Genomic DNA, 18768 nt, shown 5'->3' with positions numbered 1-18768 from the left:
GCATCTTCAGGATAACCAGGAAAGCACATCAGGAAACGTGCTTTGAAATCTGAAACGTCAGTAGCAATGACTAAAACGACTCTGTGAACTCCCCTAAACTTGGGTTGAATACTTGCACAAATTGCAAATGAGGTTTAAGGCTAGAAAGCCTGTCTTCATTTTGGTGGTTGTGTTAGTCTGACCACTGCTAATTCTTACAGAAATGAAGATAACCTGGCTAGGAAGATGAGTGTATTTTCTCAGCAATATTATGGTGTTCTTACTACACTAAGACTGTCTACTTTTTTCGTGACCGGTTACCTGAAAACTGTTGTGGAGGTGAAGTAACATGCATCTATTAGAGGAATACGCTGAGCAGTACACTGAGCTTTGTTTTTTTTCCCTCCGTCTCTTCCAGGTTTCAGGAGATGTGTTATAAGGCTTACCTAGCAATTCGGCAGCATGCCAATCTCTTCATAAATCTTTTCTCCATGATGCTTGGCTCAGGAATGCCAGAACTGCAGTCCTTTGATGATATTGCATACATTAGAAAGACCCTTGCATTGGACAAAACGGAGCAGGAAGCTCTTGAGTATTTCATGAAGCAAATGAATGATGCTCACCATGGTGGCTGGACAACAAAAATGGACTGGATCTTCCACACAATAAAGCAACATGCTTTGAACTGAAATGAAAGCAAAGCAAACAAGAACTGATAGCCCGCTTTGTGGGTACTGCACTGTTAATACCCATTAGCAGCAAAGACTGGTTGCATAGGAATTGCACAAACCATGAACAACATTAACATTTATGGCAAGAAGAGAGAAGAACTGTTCAGACAACTGTCAAAATAATGTAAAACAGGGTTTCAGATAGCACTAAAATTGTACACTTAAGGAATTAAGCTTTAGTATGATGTGTGACTTCATGTTATGCCTTAAGCCCAAAAAGGTAAACTTGGAAGAATGTTTCCTTTTTTCATGTGATAGGATAAATTAGAAGGAAGAAGAAAATAACGCTAGCATGAACATAGTCCATCACACATTACCTTAGACGTGGTACAGCAGATAGAGACTATGCTGGATTGAGAAGAGCGGAAAGAGAATTCGAGTGATAGTGAATATTTAAATGCAGCATAGTTTGAAGGGAAGGAGTTCTAGGCTCCAAGATCTAAAAACATTAGTGAGAGGACAGTGCCTTTTAAATGTGCTCAGAGGCATTAACACTGACGGGGTTTAGATGACCCTTTGATTTCTGGGTCCGTCACCTGCACAGTTTCTGAAAGCAGTAGGAAATAGGCCCATTCAGTATGGTGCTTCTTCTGCTCAGTATTTCTAGGGGTGCAATTCACATGTTCACAAAAACTCCCTATCATCCCCAAAAACTGACTAACCTGGAAATTGAATGGTCAGAATTGGGTTTAGTGCAACAGAGTTGTAGTGTTCATCTTAGGTTTGCTTTAATCTAACTTGAACTGAATAGATTTTTTTCATACATGTTTTCCAGAACCTAAAGAAAGGTGAGTTATTAAAATTATTGAAAGATTATTTTTTTATAAAGGCTATTTATATAATAGGAACTATTATTAATATATATTCTTTATTTACATGATTTGTCCAATATTCACTCTTTTAATTTTGCAGCCCAGTTCTATCTGTCCAAGACTCCCGTTTCCATTAACGTCACTGAAGGTGACCAGATATACTCCTAGGACCAAATTCAACCCTGGTGAAAGAGGACACAAGTACCATTGAAGTAGTGGGAGACACCCCCACTAACGCCAGAGGTGAACTTGGCCTGAGTGTCTTCAAAAAATTTTTGGGTATCACTCTTCACATTACTGAAGTGATATGCTGGCTATTCAAGGAACGTACATTTAAACCCTCAGTCTTTGGGTCCACCATTTCTCCTCTTTCTTCCTCCTTTGGAAGTGGTTGTTTAATCCAGTAACAGATACATCAGAAATAGCAATTAAGATTTTCAATATGATAAATAATAAGCAGCTCAACATACAGCAGATACGTTGGCTAGCTCAAAGCATGTGGAGTTACCAAACATTTTGTAGCTTTGTCTGTATTGTGTGTGTGTAATATATATATTTGTAAATGTAGTTGTTGTCCTCTAACACAATTACAATGTGTGCAATCCATTAAATTGGCACCACTTTTTGAAACTGCTCAGAGTACCAAGGATTTCAGATTGCCCTTATGCACAATTTCAGGTAGGACTGTTTTTTCTAATAATTAAACAGGATTTTTAATTGGTGAAGCCCATGATTCTGAGGGTGAGGTTAACCCTAACATTCTAAACTTGCTAGGTTGGTAGCACTTGGAGAGAATTCCAAAGGTCTGGAGCTTTCAGGGGTTCAGCTTGTTCAATTGCAAACGCGCACCGAGGTGCCACTCAGAAAGTGCAATACCATGTGTAATATAAAATATGCTGACAGTTGGTGTTAGATTAGAATATAAATATATAAATAAACTGTACTTTGTGCAGGCTGTACTGATGAGGTAAGGAGTGGTTGGCTTCATTTAGCAAATTGTAATATATTAAAAATGTGCAATCAATTACATTATGAAAGACTTTGGGGATTGTAAAGCCAAGACTTTGGTCTTTCAAGACACTTTCATAGTCAAGATCCTGCAGTTGATTACTGCACACATGGATACTTGATGCTGTGGAGGGAAACCTGTTTTTGTGAAAACTACAGAAGTTCCAAGAATAGTATAGGGAATGTGAAGTTTTATTTCCTTGGCTCTATTAAATACTTTTGGAGTACTCCAATAGACTGCCCATTACTCTTTTAGACTGTTACATATTCCTTTGTTCATACAAATATTTTAACTCCTGCTATATAATAATACCCTTGTATGTATTACTTTGCAGTCAACACTAACGATTTAGCTCTTCTAAAATATGGCTTAGTTTCAATTTAAATTTAGTTCACAATCTGAAAGCCTGTTGGCTGTAACTTAATTTAACTGAGTAAAACTGTTGCACAAATGCCACATTGGGTGCTATATTACATTATTTATCTGGTATTGAAACAATGCTTTACCTCGTTTATCTAAGAGACTGTCAGCCTTTTCCAGCCTGGATGAAAAGTTCAACTTGGATTTCTTGGATGTTATGAGCCCAGTGTCCTTTGTACTTTTTGCCCCTTTCTAGCCATTTACTTCTGTAAATACGAGTATAAACGTCTCTCAGTTCAAGCATAGTGTTCTGCACCTTTTTTTGTGCAAATAAAGGTGTGAGGAATCAGGCTATGTTTCCAAAAGTTACTGCAACTAAATGCTGTGCACAAGCTGTACAAAATTTTATAAATGCCAAATAGTAAAAGAAAGGAAACATCATAGCGATACAGACATAATATGGTTTGGGATAATGATAGCCTTTGAATAAAAAGAGAAGTAGGAAGAAGCTCATGAGCTTGAAGTAGTTGTTCTTACTGTAACCAGGATGAGCATTTGCAAAACATTCTGCCAGTGCTTCAGGAAAAAAAAATAGCCTTTTTTCATCTTCAGAGTGTTCAACTCCAGTTACTTCATCCTGTTACACCAGTGTTGCACTGATGTAACTGCACTGTAGACAGTGGCGGTACTATTTACTACATTGGTGTAAATGAGAGGATGTCATCTGTACTCAATATCGGGAAAAAATCTGCTTACAGACACTGAAAGCACCTGTATCTGAGCTCTAGGTTTTTACAGAGTTGCTTTGAATTCGGATTTTTATTTTTTTAACCATTCCCACTTCATGGAGAGTAGAAAATGATCCGTTTATTCTGAGAATCGGCTGCACAAAACACTAAGTAGCTTATTTTGAGCTTGAATTGAATCTGAACGCCTTGTTCCTGCAAAACTTTGTAGCAGGACTACCAAAGCAAGGAGCCCAGGACTGGGCCTTGTGTTTTATTACAGAGCATTAGGACATGGTAGTTTAGTGACACACAAATTTAAAACCAGTAATTTTTTCAACTGTGAAACTGTTTTTGATTTCATGACAGAACAGGCTGCTGCTGATAAGTTTTTTTTCTTAAAAATACATTCTTTGCTTTCCTGAAGATAGCAGAAAAAGCACCTGTACTGACTTCTGTATGCACACATCTCTGTTCTGAAAGGGTGCATTAGTAGTTTTTTCATCACTGAAACAGACTTTCAGTATAATTTTTAAAATAAAAGGCATTTAAATAAAACCAAAATTGTTAGTAGTTTGGTATCTTGTGGAGAAGATATAAGCCTGTATATTAAGGGCGATATAGAAATTGCCAAGCTTGTAGAGAACTTTGTATGTGATGACCCTGCTGTTGGTGGTTTGGAAGGTTGTTTTTGGTGTTGTGGTTTTTTTCCAACTTTCCTTTTAATGTAAAATATTAAATGCCCTTCAGCGGTCAGTAGCCCATGTTTGTTGACAATTTGAAGGTATTTTCTTTGCTTTGTCGTTTTATAACTGGCATGTTCCAATGTCTGTTCTTAATAATTGTGAATTCCTCCTGTTTTGCATGTCTGTACAGGTTGCAGACCCGGGCTGGACCCATTCAAAAACGAATATCAAAAAAGCCACTTGAAATTTACTATTTTGATGTCTTTGACATCTTGAAAATGCTTCAAGTTAATGAAAATGGTGTGGTATTACAGAAAGAATTGTAACTTGCTGCTTCTAAGATTATTTTCTTTTAAACTGCTATTATCTTGTTGTAGTTTTACTTGAATGGAACAAGAACCACAGTTTGTTTTTTTTTTAATACTGTATAGCTGTGGATGTTGCAGACTGTTGAATCCCAGTTTAATTTTGCAATACATGTTTCATACAAATAATGATTTTCTTCTTTTTTTTTTTTCTCCATGCTGAAAGTTGTCTCAGTTTAGGTAAGGCTCTATCTGTCCAAAATGATGTGTAGCTCACCACCTCTGCGGTTGGTGTAGGATTTTATTTTTTTGGGGGGGTGGGGGTGGGGTTTGTTTGTTTTATGTTTTACATCTGTGTTAGTCAAGGGAAGCCAACTGGAAACTGGATATAGAAGTTTTCTGTCTGCGTATGCTAACCAAATCTATAGGTTCTCTGATCTTGGAGAAATTCTGATTTCACCTTAATGCTGATAGAATGCTGACTTAATCATGATCACGATGGATTCACAACAGCATATGAACTCATAATTACACTACATGCGTATTAAAGTTTACTTGTATTGATTTGGTATGAAAAATGTTCTCTTAATGAGGAACGTTACTAGCAGCCCGTTTAAACACTTGACAATGTTACTTTGAAATAGTCTTTAATTGGCCTTTTCAGCTCTCCAATTCCTAACTACTGTAATCTTGTCTGTACTTCTGGTCTTGAGACTTACAGGTTTTCTATTGCTTGCTAGTGTAAATGTTCCCTCTTCCTACTCTTTTTCACAGTATAAAGACTTGTTGAACCCATGCTTATGAGAAACAGTTGTTCTTAATTTGCAGTACAGTATTCTTGACTTCTGAGCTTTATGGGATAGACTTTTAAAAGCATGAGGTCTTACTGTGATAGCACTCCTGACACTAAGCCAGAGGTGGATCCCTCTGTCCCTGTCTCTCCCCTTCCCTCTCCAACACCCCTCTCCCCTAAAAAGGGACATGCCCATAGCGTAAGAACATAAAACGCTTGTCAGAGAAGATCAATTGAAGCAGTGCTCTGCCCGTACATTGACGCTCGTGTGCCCACTGGTTTATATAAATGTCTTCAGTTTAAGTGTCCTTGCTGTCACTTATGTACACAATGCAATTTTTCTTTCAGCATAAGGAAAGCCAAAAATACACTGTCTTTACTGTCGCTGAAATTCTGGTGCCAGATCCCCAGTAGCTATTAAACTGGTTCAGGTACTATTTAGTTCAGTGTAATTGCATCAATTTTGTTAGGAACCTGTTCCAGTAATAAAATTAATCACAGTTAAACCTAATGTAATTGTATTGTTGAAGTCATAAAAAGGCCAATTTAAGCAGAAGCTGTTTCTCCTAAGAATCTTATGTTGTAGTTTAGTTAATTCTTAAGAGCCAAAGCACAGGTATTCATAGATGCAATCCTCTTTGCCTTGTTTCTTTGCTTTTTTTAGTCTATTTCTAGGCTTCATTAATAGTGTTCTATATCCTGAATTACCAGCTGCCCAAGGCTGTCCAGAGTTGTCTTACTGTTTCATTTGGGAAGGGGAAAGAAAAGGAAAAGATAGCGATGAATTCTCCTCTTCTGCTACAGCTGCTGCACTCCAGATTCTTAATTTCCTCTTGTGAAGATAAATGTGTAATTCATCATCTGGGAATATCATCCTTTTCTCTTGCCCCCTCTCACTTCTGAATATCTGCATATGCTATCAAAATCCACTTCCCTGGCAGAGAGGATTTAAAATGTATATAGCTGCAGTCTGATGTTCTGGATTCTCAGGCTTGAATTTTTGAAAGTAGTGTTGTCATTGTAACTAGCACCACAATTGAAAGAATTTTCACGGAATCACTGACGTTGGCAGAGACCTCTGGAGATCATCTAGTCCCGCCACCCTGTTTGAAGCAGGATGAGATAGAGCAGGTCGCCCAGGACATAATCCAGTTGAGGTTCGGGTCTGCCCTAGTAAGAAGAGTCCACAGTTGAAGTTTTTTCTTAATGTTTGTATGAAATTTCTTCTATTTGCCTAATGCCCTTTCAGTGGGCAGCTCTGAGAAAAGCCTTGCCTGTTGTCTTCGCTTCTCTCCATCACATATTTATATACATTGACGAGATGCTCCTTGAGCTACCTCTTCATCTAGCTAAACAGTCTCAGCTCTCAGCCGCCTCTCCTGTTCATCATCTTCATGGCCCTTGGCTGGACCCGTTCCAGTACATCCATGTCTGGCTTGTACTAGGGAGCCCAGCACTGGACCCAGCACTCCAGGTGTGGCCTCCCCAGTGCTGAGCAGAAGGGCAGGATGAAGTCTCGCTTTCCTTGACCTGCTGGTGATGCTCTTCATAAATCAGCTCAGGGTCATGTTGGCATTTTGGATAAATAGAGCCCAGGAGGGTGTAATCACTTGATGCTTATGCCTATCTTTGTTGAAGCTGGTAGCAGTTACATATCTGCATCAAAAGGAGAGTGTAAACACCCACTGATGCTTGAAATATCTCTTAATGAGACAATTATCTTTGAAATAACCACTACTGGGGAGGGGGTGGGGGGATGTTGCCATGTGTATGTCATTATGTGATAAAGGTCCTGTGGTAAATAGTTAGAAAGCAAGACATTTGTAGTAATAATGGGCCAAAAAAATATTTTAAGATGCAGCAAGATGCATGTGTTGTCATACTGAGAATAGTCTTGCACTTACTTAAAAAAAAGTACTTAAAAAAAGAAAAAAAAAACCACAAAAAACCCCACACAACCCTTTTTTTTTTTTTTTTCCCCTTCTGCTGTGCTACTCTAACAAAAGTTTGGCCTATGATACTTACTGTAGTTCATGTTCATGGGAAACTGTAAAAATCTGCTTTTTATTTATCTTTGCGGTCTGTATCACATGCTGTTTATTAAAAAAAACCCTACTTTTGGTTTTTATCACACTTGAGTGTTAATGTATATATACTAACAACTAAATTAAAATAATATGGTTGGTACACTCGTGAATCCTGAAGTGAGAATTGAAGAAATCTTCAGTCTTGGTGGTGGGATTTGGTGTGGCAGCTCTGCTTTTGAAAAAGGCTGGAAGAATGGAGATAGAAATTTTGTACATATGTTAATTTGGGCAGCAACAGAAATAGAATTTGCATTATTTATGGGTGGGAAGTCCTAGATGCATGTAGCATTTGGTCTTGTACATGTTGATCCTCAAAATAAGTAACTTTTTTAGATGATAGCTGTAAATGTTTTGATGGGAACAGATGTTACTGAAATTTCAACTGGACGGTTTTAAGGCCCCTGCTAAATCAATCCTTTGTGTTTTCATTACCAAAACTATATTTAAAAAAAACAAACAAAAACAAAAACCAAGGAAACTAGGCTGTATTTTTGTATCTAATACTAACTTTGAAAGTGAGAAACTTACTTTAGAAGTCACTCACTGGCAAGTACAAGAGCATGGGGCTGTAATGGAATTGTTTCTGTGGACATGTTGGTCTACTTTGAACTTGAGTAGCTAACAAACCTATTGTGGGAAGGATTTGAGCTCTCTTGCTGAGAATTTCACTTTTTGGGAGGGATGAGGGAAGTGTCAGGGTTTTTAATCGGGTCGCTTCTACACATCTCTGTTCCCAGTTAGCTTCAAACTGTGTATGCTGCTCGGTTCTGTTTCAGATCACCACTGCCTAGCTTTGAAGAAGGCTGTGCTCCAGCAGGTGCTCAGTCTGCACTGGATCAAACTCCATAATTAAAGGTGCACATCATTATCTTGACACTTATACTTGGATTCAAAGCAGCTTGTTCAGTAACCTGAACTAACAGATTAAACTTGTGTTCGTTACAGTGTAAGGTGAGGTTTACCTTTTTTAGTAACTATGAAATGGGTATGAGTGGTTACTACCTTGTTTTAAATGCACAGGATTGCTCAGGGAAAGGGGAAGGTCAGTTCTTGTTCAAATGCAGATCATTAGACTTTACTGCCATGACCATAGTGTGGTTTGTTTGGGGTTTTTTTGGGGGTAGTTCCAAGTCACTTATCTTGAAAGTATCGAAAAGTTACAGAAAAATTGCAAAATAGCACTGGTTATTTGGAACCAGAAGTGTGATTCGCAGTGTGGGCAGTTCAGTGTGGGAATCTCAGTAAGCCCTCCTGACTTTGCTCAGAACCCAGTCTGGTTTCCAACCTGCCTCGAAAGACTTGATCAAAAATTTGAGCCTATGCAACAAAGGAGCAGGAAAACTGAAGCTGGGCAAGATAAACTCCTGTATGTCCTTTTAAACACTGAGAAATCTACCTTCAGCAAAGGTTATGGTAAGCTACGCTTACTGCTTTCATTGAAGAAAGAGTTGACTCAGTTCTCCTTACTTCAGTAAAGATACCCCCTTGCTCCTTAACACGAACATCATCTGTGTTGCTCGATCTAAATGATAACGTGACTGTCATGCTGGCTTTTCTTCTACTTCCAGTTGGAATGGGTTCTGAGTGATTAAAACCTGACCCAGAGCTGTCTGAGCATCCCAAGCATGTGGTCATTTAGCAAATGAGACTAAATTAGACTTTTCTATCTAAAGCATTGATGCCATGGTTTGCCTGTGACTGAACTGGATCTACAGCTTCAAATGTGATCCTCCTCACATGTTTTTCTTTCACTCAACGTCTTGTCTTTTCATGTGATGTAGGTGTTGTTCGGCTGCGCTGCTCTGTGTGGAGAAGAAATCAATCACAAGGTACAGAAGACCTATTGTGCTTTGTTAGCCTGAGTTTGTCTGGCCAAGCAGGACTGAATTCAAAGGGTTGGGTGGGGTGTGGGTTTTGTTTTTTTTTTCCTTTCCCTTGTCAAATTAGGGATTTTAAGTTCTCGTTACTGCCCCCCGGTGAGAACTGGGGAAAGTGGGGTTTTTTTGGAGTATTTACATGGAAAAAAAAAATTGGTGAATACAGGGAGAACTGCGTAGGCACCTCCCCATTTGGGTGGTTGTAACCCGTTTGAGAGCTTTACACAAACTGTCCTGGAGTAACCTCATCTGTGGCTGGAATAAATGGCAGAGAACAAACTGAACTGGGATGCCAGGATGTTGTTTGATTAGTAACTTGGCTCGGGAGATAATAGATACACCATGTTTGTTCAATTCCTGAGTGCTCAGCAGTGTGCCTTCAAAAGGGCACCTCTAGTTATATTTATGCTGCTTACTATCCCATCAAAACTTCTGTGTGACCACAGGATGAAGCTCTGCCCAAATTGCATCACCCAAAAGAAATGTTTCCAACTTCCAGGACAAAAGCTAAAGGTAGGATTTTACAAACAGCAAGTCCAGCCTCAACTTCCAGCTAATGAGTAAAACTCAGACCAGAAGCAGGGTATAACTTCTTTTAATAATTCGTGGAGCAACATCATCAGGGATGTTGTAGATTCTCTGCTAATTGAAAGCTTGATCTTAAAATAAGGTAATGTCAGGATAAGCCAGAGTGGAATAGCTCAGTGAGAGAAATGCTTGGTAAAAACCGGTCATCTGTTTTAAGTCATCTAAATGTCTGTAATAGTCTCCCTTCTGTCTCCAAAATAAATTACTGGATATTTTGAAAAATAAGATGCTGTTTGAAATATTCTTCTTTCTGGAGAAATGTAACTTACTAATCTTTCCTGTGATGTTAAAAAAAAATGAAGTGAGCAAACCAGGTGATTCTTTTGTGATTATAAATCTGGAAAGTTCTGAAAAGGGACCAAGTTGCTTATTTTAATTCTCCAACCGTTAATTGACATGGATTCTTCTGTACCGCAGCTTTAAGAGACAGCAGCAGTAACAAAAAGGGTAAGTTTGTGCTTTACGAGGTTCTGGCTTTGGTACCCAGCTCCTCTGCTGGGAGATACGAACCCGGGCAAAGCCCGCAGCTGCGGCTGTGCGGGTGGCGGCGCAGCCGTGAGCTGTCGGGATGCTGGAGCGATCAGATTAATTCAAGGTTTATTTTGCGCCGCCCCCGGTGTCAGGGCGGGGGTCGGGCGGCGCTGGCGCGGCCCCCAGGGGGCGCCATGACGGCGGCCGGCCCGGCCCCGCCCCGCCCCTTCCCCCGCGGGGAGCGCCGCGTCCGGAGGCGCAGCGGCCCGGCGCCGGGCGCGGAGCGGAAGGTGAGTCCCGGCGGGGAGGCAGGAGGGGAGCGGCCGCCGGCGGCGCCCGCAGCCCGGGGCTGTGCCGCGGCTCCGCCGGCGCCCGCCTCCCTCCGCCTCCGTCCTCCGCCGGGCGCGGCTCGCCTGCCCCGGCCCTCGCCCTGCGCCCGCTCCCATTTTACCCGCCCCGGCGCCATTTGAAGCGCGAACCCGCGCCCGCCGCCCCCAGGCGAGGGGCCCGCCCGCCGCCGCCCGGGGCCGGGGAGTGACTCACGCTGCGCGGCGGGGCCGGGCCCGGCCGGCGGCGCTGCCCGGCGGAGGCTGCGGGCTGGGCCCTCTCTCCGCCGCCCAGGCGCGGCCGCGGCTGCGCCCCCGGGCCGGGGGTGCCGAGCGGCGCGGCAGCCCCGCTCCCGCCCGCCTTTCCCCGCTGCGGCCTCCGCGCAGGCCGCGGGGGCTCCGGGCAGGCAGGTGTGGGGCCTCTGCGCCTTCCCCCTGGCCGCGGCGGGGGGGCGCCCCGGGTAGAGCCGCCGGGGAGGAGCAGCCGGCGCTGTGGGCCCGTCCCCGGGAGGCTGAGCCCCGCTAACGGCACAGCCCGCCGCCTCCCTGCGCCGTGGGTGCTGCCCCGCCGCCAGAAAAAGCCGTGAGGGCATTCGATACATCTAGGCCGTGATACAATGTTAAGAAACCCTGCTTTTCCCGTGTTAGTCTCCTCTTAAAATAAAATTTTCATCCAGACAGTTATTGCTTTGATAATTTCGTGAGAACAGCATTTACTTGATGGGGGCCTTTTTTGCCTGCCGTCACCTCTGGCGGGTGGCATTGCCTCCAGAAGATCCTGGCCCCGAAGTGCTCTAGCATCAGCGTAAACCACACGGGATTCCATGCCTCCATCCCTTTCTTCTTCAAAACTGTTTGGGCCAGTGTATAGCTTGAGTATTTTTGGTGTCATCTCCAGATATTTTCCTGTTACCAGGAGCTGCCAAGTGCAGAGAAAGCCAACTAACCTGGTACAAAAAGAAAACAAATGCTACTGCATCGACCTTAATCATTTTGATGCTCTAACCCAAAATTAATTGCTACTTTTTATGTTGTTTCTACCTTCAATTTCCATAGCTTTGATCTTAGTAATACTTGTGTTTTCAATTATTTTTGTTTTGTGCTAGTTTTTAAAATGCTGTTGTTCCGTAGGTGAAAATCTCAAGCTGATCTATTTGCTACATGTGGAAGCTGTACAGCTATCAGCTGCTTAGCTGCTCTGCTTGCTGATACAGAAGTGTCTAGGATTTTTGGTAAGAGAGAATGACTTCAGTTAGTTTTTCAGCATTAAAACTTTACCTGAAGGACTCGGCCTCAGCATGTCTGGTCTCTGACAAAAGGCGACAGGGTGCTGGAGAGCTGCCTTGTACGTAACACTGAGCACTTGAGTGCCTGGAGCCCTGAGCTGTCTGTCTTCATGGTGAACCTTCCTTTGTTCAAGGGCAGAAATAGGAAATTAGACTTCAGGAGCTGTGTGCATTAAATGTGTTCTTAACGGTAACAAAATGGGCTGGGGGACAAGAAAGGAGAGTAGGGAAAACTTGTATTTAATGTGTGGATTTTCAAAACGTTTGTATTGTTTCATGGAGCTGTGAAAGATAAACTAGATACAAACAAGTCTAATTCTTGAATATTTTTACTTTACAATTAATTTAGACTGTTCAAAATGAATGAACACCCTAAAAAGAGGAAAAGGAAGACTCTACATCCTTCTCGATATTCAGGTCAGTCTAAAGTTTTGAGTTATGTACGCTTCAGGAAGTTTATTTTTTCTCAGAATAATTGCTTTATGAGAAGGGACCTCATGTGCTAATTAATGCAAAACAAGTAATGTAAAGGGCATGAGAAGTCTTGGTCTGAATGTATTGAGTATCCTCTCTGTGTGCTTCACTGTTCAGCCACTTCCAGTCAAGCATCTGAACGGTTTTGTTCTGTACTCCCTGCAAATGGGGAAACTTGCTGAAGCTACAGAATGGAAGATGATTCTACTAACACGCAAGGGGAGAAGTTTTGTAAAATTTGGTTTGGAGGGGGGGTGTCCAGAAGTGTTCAGCACTGGACAAACTGTGGTCCTGTCACTGTCTTCAGTGGGAGCAGAGTTTAGTAATGACTGTATCGAATACTCCAAACATCAGGGCAACAGCTGGAAGTTGTAAATTGCAACAGGAACGTTATCAGGCCAGCACACTATTTCTCCCAACACAACAAGCAGAAGTGTGGCCAGTGAAGACAGTTTTGGCGAGCAGATAGGTATGTAGCTACATCAATGTGCTGGCATTAAAACTTCCCTTTGTTTGTTTCAGATTCTTCAGGTGCAAGCAAATACATAGACAACAGTGGGATTTTTTCTGACCACTGCTATAGTGTCTGTTCTATGAAACAGCCAGATACAAAGTTTTCTGAAAACAGAGGTAAGACTACGTTCTGGGGCCTTGTTCTGCAGTTCTTTACTAAGTGTGCCATGCTTCTGTTCATAGAAGTAAACAGAACACAAAATATTTAGCGGGTGATTTCTGAGCATCATTATGATCTGCTATGCCGTAGACTGGTAGAAGGGTGTTTAACTGTCATAACTGAAATACAGTTTTCAAAGTAGAAACTTTGACAACAATGGTGACAAAAAGATCCTTCAATTCTACAACGTTTATAACTATGATTGGACTAATTTATCTAAATATCTGCTAGCTAGGTAATGTAAAGCTGATGTAAATAATCAGAGTTCAGATGAGATTCACCAGCAATTGCATTGGAGAGTCCTTGTTTTATAGAAAATAAAATGCGTGTTTATAAAACGTCCACAAGTAGATGTAACACTTAGCAGAGCAAATGTGAGCATGGATTTTTATTATATTTAGTTTTCTTTTCACTCTAACAAATGAGCCAGCAAGTCTCCAGAAGTCTTAAAAAGTTAAGTATTTTAAAGTGTGATGTCCAGAATACTTAAGAATATTTTTTTTAAATTGTGTCTTTAAAATGTAAGTTTCATTAAGGATTTTAATCCTTAATTATGACTGATCCTTAATCAACTGACTATTTTTTGCTGAAATTTTAAAGACAGAGTTGCCACCTTTTGAATTTTCTTGTGTTGTCTTCTGTAGGTATGGAAGAAATGTCGAAGGCGTTGTTACTTTCTTTAATGTAGGTTATGATGTGATTAGTATATAAAGAATAAGTAAATTATTACTTAGACCATCTTATACCATAAGATCTGTGGTTAAATCAAAGAATCACTGATGTTACGGACAAACGATGACCAGGTGATTGTTGTTGTATCTTTGCAGGTAGATTCCACAGTCCTGCGCAGAGCTTAGACACAGATGATGACGGGAGTCCAGTGCATGCTGGGACTTCTCAGTGGAGTGGGTCACATTCAAACATCGTGGGGTTACACTATACAGACCCTACTAAAAAGAAGGATAAAGGTAAAGGTCAGTGTGTTTTTGCAGCTTAGGCGCTGGGAAGCTGGAAAGCACGGCTGCTGGCTTTTAACCTAACTTTTTTTGCTTTGACAGAAGAGGTGAAGGATTTGTAGCTCATGTTAGTTATTTGTTAAACATAAAATATAGTCTGGCTGGGTAAAAGTAACTGCTTTTTGAATTTGTAAGCTGCTACAACTAACTGAAAATTTAAATATGGAACTGGGTGTTCTGCAGGGTTTTTTAACTTTTTGGTTTTATTACCCATTTCCTCTTCCAGATAAAGGTACTAATAATGGGACGTGCAGAGACTTATGTGATTCACCTATATTTAGTGACAGCCCTACAGAAGAAGAGAAACCTCTAGATATTCAGACGGTAGAAATTTCTACAACAGAAGTGAATGCTGTGGAAGTTCACGATATTGAAACACAAACTGTGTCGCCTGAGAAGCTAGAAGCTGAGGACCTAGAGGACATCCCTCTGGAAACCTGTAAAATCTTTGAGAAGAACCAGGCTTTGAATATCACAGCTCAACAGAAATGGCCTTTGCTGAGAGCTAACAGCAGTGGCTTGTACAAGTGTGAGCTCTGTGAGTTTAACAGCAAATACTTCTCTGATTTAAAGCAGCACATGATCCTGAAGCATAAGACATGTACAGACACTCACGTCTGTAAAGTTTGTAAAGAAAGCTTTTCCAGCAAAGTGCAGCTTATTGAACATGTAAAACTACATGAGGAGGATCCATACATCTGTAAATACTGCGATTACAAAACAGTGATATTTGAGAATCTGAGTCAGCACATAGCAGACACGCACTTCAATGACCACCTTTACTGGTGTGAGCAGTGTGATATGCAGTTCTCCTCGAGCAGCGAGTTGTACCTGCACTTCCAGGAGCACAGCTGTGATGAGCAGTATTTGTGTCAGTTCTGTGAGCATGAAACCAATGATCCAGAAGACCTGCACAGCCATGTGGTGAATGAACATGCATGTCGACTGATAGAGTTAAGCGACAGCTATAACAACAAGGAGCGTGGACAGTTCAGTCTCATAAACAAAATCAGTTTTGACAAGTGCAAAAACTTCTTTGTATGCCAGGTGTGTGGCTTTAGGAGCAGGCTGCATACAAATGTCAACAGGCATGTAGCTATTGAGCACACCAAAATATTCCCTCATGTTTGTGATGACTGTGGGAAGGGCTTTTCAGGTATGTTGGAATATTGCAAGCATTTAAGCTCTCATTTATCTGAAGGGATTTATTTGTGTCAATACTGTGAATATTCAACAGGACAGATTGAAGACCTTAAAACTCATTTGGATTTCAGGCATTCAGCAGATTTGCCTCATAAATGTACTGATTGTTTAATGAGATTTGGAAATGAAAAAGATCTTTTAAGTCATCTTCAGATACATGAGACAGCATGATTACTTTGTTTCCCTGTAATCAATTTGTTAGAATTGGAATTAATTTCCAGTCACGGAAATGTGATATTAAATACAATTTTAACAGCAGTTTTACAATGCGAATGTTTTCATCTTTATATCACCAAAGCATGTATAACAACTTGGTGTTGTGAATTTCCTTACCTAGAGGTTTTGGTAGGAATAATCGCATTTACAGTGCAATTGATCAGATTTGGGGGGTGGGGGAACACATGACAGTGGGAGTAGTTGCATGCTGTGACTGCAGCAGTTCTGGTGGTCATCCCACAGTTTCACATCTGATGTACAAGACCAGCTCTTGAGTTCAAAAAGGGACAAAGAGAAAGCCAACACCAAGTTCCATGCTTAAGTAACACCATCCTGATCTCAATTGCGTATGCAGCTCGTGTTACCCTCTGTGTCAGCAGGTCGTTGTGCTGATGTTTAGCAAATTGCAGCAGCCTGCTAAAGATAAGGGTGTTCCAAAAATTCCCAGGCATGGACATTTCCAAATTCACATACCAGCCTGCGTTCCCCACATCATACTGTTGATAAGGTTTTAAAATTGTCCTGTTTTTCTCTTGGGGTACCTATCCAACCTCATTGTTTGCTCTCTTTGTTCAGTGCTTAATTTCAATTCCTGTCTGTGGAACTGTCCAACAACAGTCTCTTCCATACATATACTACAGACCTCCCACATGATTTTTGTCTCCCTTATTTACCTTCAGTTCCTATCTTTGAATGCACCAAGAAGAGTCACCTTGCTTGCCTGTAGACTGGGTCATGTGTTAAGGAGTAATTGTAAGGGAAATTGCAAAGTGATCCAGCTGAGAATGTACAAGGTGTGATTTTCTTATCTAAAATTTTAATGTAGCTCTCACCTGAAATTATATCGCCAACCTCATTTAGAGCAAGCCTCTATTAGTCTATATTTTGTATACTTGTAATTAGCTTTCCACTGCTAGTAATTTGAGTACTGTTCCTTTAATTCTGTTAATTTTAAACTTTCCTATATACTGGCTTGAAACACTGGTACAGTACAAACATTTTATTAACTTTAATCACTTTCAAATGATTTAACACATCTTTTCAGCTCAGATAGTGCTGTTCTGCCGTTATAATCATGAGAAGTGAATTTTTACAATTCATTCTGTAGCTGTGTTTCTAGTGGATACTTGCACAGGTAAAAATAATGGTGAGGTCATTTAGATTGTACTAGTTACCAGAGTGAAATTACCCGTAAATTAGTGGTGGAGTTTACATTTCCTTCTGTATTGATTGTAAATTTGTAATGTAATATTGTCTAAAGTAAGCTTTGTATAGATATAATTAATGTATAAAACATTTCTCGATCAGTGAGATTTGGTGTTACCAGCTTCAAGATGTGCAAAGGTCTTTGCATTTGCTTTTTAAAGCTAAGGATAAAAATTGGCTGAATATAGTCAGTTTATGAGTGTTCCGATTTCTAGAGAAGCGTTTCTGGAAGGTCTATGAACTAGTTGGTGTGTATTTTTTTGTAGCAGGCAAGACCATTTTCATCATTTTGAAGTGCTGATTTACTACTAAATCTTCCATGCAGTCACTGAAAAGGGCAACCTGATGGTGTCCTGACTGTAGTTTATTAGTCTGTTGTATAGAGAATGACGGTGTCTGTGGTAGAATTTTGCATTTCTTATTTTGAGCACATTCATCCTGGCTGGCTTGAAACGGTAGCAGTAATATAGTTAACAAAGCACTAATAAGAATTATTTTACATATGGAAAGTTAATTTTGTTCATATGTGTATATCAGGGTGGGGGGAGGAAAGCTGCTTCTCTTAAAACCCTGCTCTTGGTGATGACACACAGGTGGAATGGCAAGACTGAGCTCTCTGGAGAAAGCTGCTCCAGGTGACAGTGACAAGAAGTGGAAAAAAAGGCATTAAAAAAAAAAGAAAACCAAAACCCACAAAATAAGTGGGCTTAAGTGCGTACGTTCCTATAAACCAGCATTGTCCCACACAGGAAAGGTGGTCTTTTGTAAAAGCACAAGCCCTGTGGTACTGAAAACTTGCTTGTTGACTCCTGAGTAACTTCATGTCTATCTTGGAGTTCTGTTATTTATAATCTCTAAACTGGGAATGAAAAAAACACCCCGTAGGAATGCTACGAAGCCAAATCATTCCTAACTAAAAATTCACCCCACAGGGTCCAACTAGGACACCTTTTCAAGTTTTTCTTAGGTTGGATTTTATAAATAAGGAACTAATGTTAATATTTTTCTATTTAATATCTATCAGAAAGTAAATTGAAATGGAGAGGAGTAGCTTGCCTTGTTTTACCTTGGCAGGAATGCAAGTAGGGTATCGGCTTCCCTGTGATCAGCATGGTAAAAGGAGAAAGAGATTAAGTAGCACAAAAAATAGGTAATGAGTGGAGTCTCTCTAGAAGTTGGAAGGCCAAAAGTGATCACTGTGTGCCAAGGACAGGGTGTTGTCCCCATCGAAGGACAAAAGTTTGGTTTGTTTATGCGAAGCACATAAGTGGAAGGTCAGTGCGCTGATTGCTGCACAGAGGTGAACCAAGAGCAGGGGCATGCGGCTGGTCCGGTACTGCCAGAGACTGCTGCCTTAACCCTGTAGCTTCAGCAATTCAGCCAAGTCGTGAATGAGAGAAATTAACTGTACTAATTGAAGTATGTCAGTATTATTTGGTTTTGTTTTTTTTTTTTCCTCGGAGTCACTTTGTGTGTCACTCGGTTGTTCATTACACTGATACCAGCGAGGCTCATAGAATGCTGTTCCTGCAGTAAAACTAGAAGCTATACAAAATCACTACTGGGTTTTGGAGCTGTTTTGTATTTGGAAGTAAATTGTATTGGATTATTTGGGTTTCAGACATTTGAGCCTTCAGGTTGTGTTGTGTATTTCAGCTTCCCCGATCATGTTTGTTACTGAACAAAGGAACTTTTTTTTACAGTAAAGATCATTGACTTCTAAACAAAGTTTAAATCCCCCCAATTACTGCAGGAACTTAAAATACATCTAGTTAGTAATTCTCAACTAACGTGCTCTCTGTGTTTATTAAATGTCATTAATTTTCGTTGCGTGCGGTGGTTCTGATTCTTACGCTCTCATACCCCATGTGTGCATTACCCGTGCTTTTAACTCCCCGGAGTACAGCGCTGGCGCTGGAGCGGACTCGCAGGGCGCCGAGGCGGC

At 40.9% G+C, this 18768-nt stretch overlaps 2 protein-coding genes across 12 annotated transcripts in view; both read left to right on the top strand.

The window, feature by feature from the left end:
- Nucleotides 1-10177, top strand: part of PIK3CA (phosphatidylinositol-4,5-bisphosphate 3-kinase catalytic subunit alpha) — a 49627-nt gene extending 39450 nt beyond the window's left edge. For 5 of the 8 annotated variants that reach the window (XM_037407502.1, XM_037407501.1, XM_037407503.1 and 2 more), the window contains one exon: nucleotides 398-7314. In XM_037407502.1, the coding sequence (XP_037263399.1) occupies nucleotides 398-668 (271 nt within the window). In that variant the 3' untranslated portion in view covers nucleotides 669-7314. Of the gene's footprint in view, nucleotides 1-397; nucleotides 7315-8263 lie in introns of those variants that run through there. The other 3 variants (XR_005107345.1, XR_005107346.1, XR_005107344.1) reach the window with 3 other exon arrangements.
- Nucleotides 9795-18649, top strand: ZNF639 (zinc finger protein 639). 4 transcript variants are annotated; one of them, XM_037407512.1, is made up of 6 exons: nucleotides 9795-9877; nucleotides 11881-11981; nucleotides 12385-12452; nucleotides 13032-13139; nucleotides 14010-14150; nucleotides 14425-18609. In XM_037407512.1, exons 3-6 carry the CDS (start codon nucleotides 12395-12397, stop codon nucleotides 15570-15572), a joined length of 1455 nt encoding a protein of 484 aa, XP_037263409.1. In that variant the 5' UTR covers nucleotides 9795-9877; nucleotides 11881-11981; nucleotides 12385-12394; the 3' UTR covers nucleotides 15573-18609. The 4 variants fall into 4 exon arrangements, with proteins under 4 accessions (XP_037263409.1, XP_037263406.1, XP_037263407.1 ...); XM_037407509.1 differs by having other exon boundaries at nucleotides 14010-14156; XM_037407510.1 differs by lacking the exon at nucleotides 9795-9877 and adding an exon at nucleotides 10626-10713 and having other exon boundaries at nucleotides 14010-14156; nucleotides 14425-18649.
- Nucleotides 18650-18768: the final 119 nt, after the last annotated feature.

The sequence above is a fragment of the Falco rusticolus genome, chromosome 13 (genome assembly GCF_015220075.1).
Source record: "Falco rusticolus isolate bFalRus1 chromosome 13, bFalRus1.pri, whole genome shotgun sequence".
In the NCBI taxonomy this organism is placed as follows: domain Eukaryota; kingdom Metazoa; phylum Chordata; class Aves; order Falconiformes; family Falconidae; genus Falco; species Falco rusticolus.
This window is presented reverse-complemented; position numbering and strand designations above follow the sequence as displayed.

Excerpts from the sequence above, each read along its gene's own strand:
- ZNF639 (XM_037407510.1), top strand. The coding sequence starts at position 12,395 with ATGAATGAACACCCTAAAAAGAGGAAAAGGAAGACTCTACATCCTTCT. Across the intron at positions 12,453-13,031 it reads ACATCCTTCTCGATATTCAG|ATTCTTCAGGTGCAAGCAAA; the intron begins GTCAGTCTAAAG and ends TGTTTGTTTCAG. Across the intron at positions 14,157-14,424 it reads AAAGAAGGATAAAGGTAAAG|ATAAAGGTACTAATAATGGG; the intron begins GTCAGTGTGTTT and ends TTCCTCTTCCAG.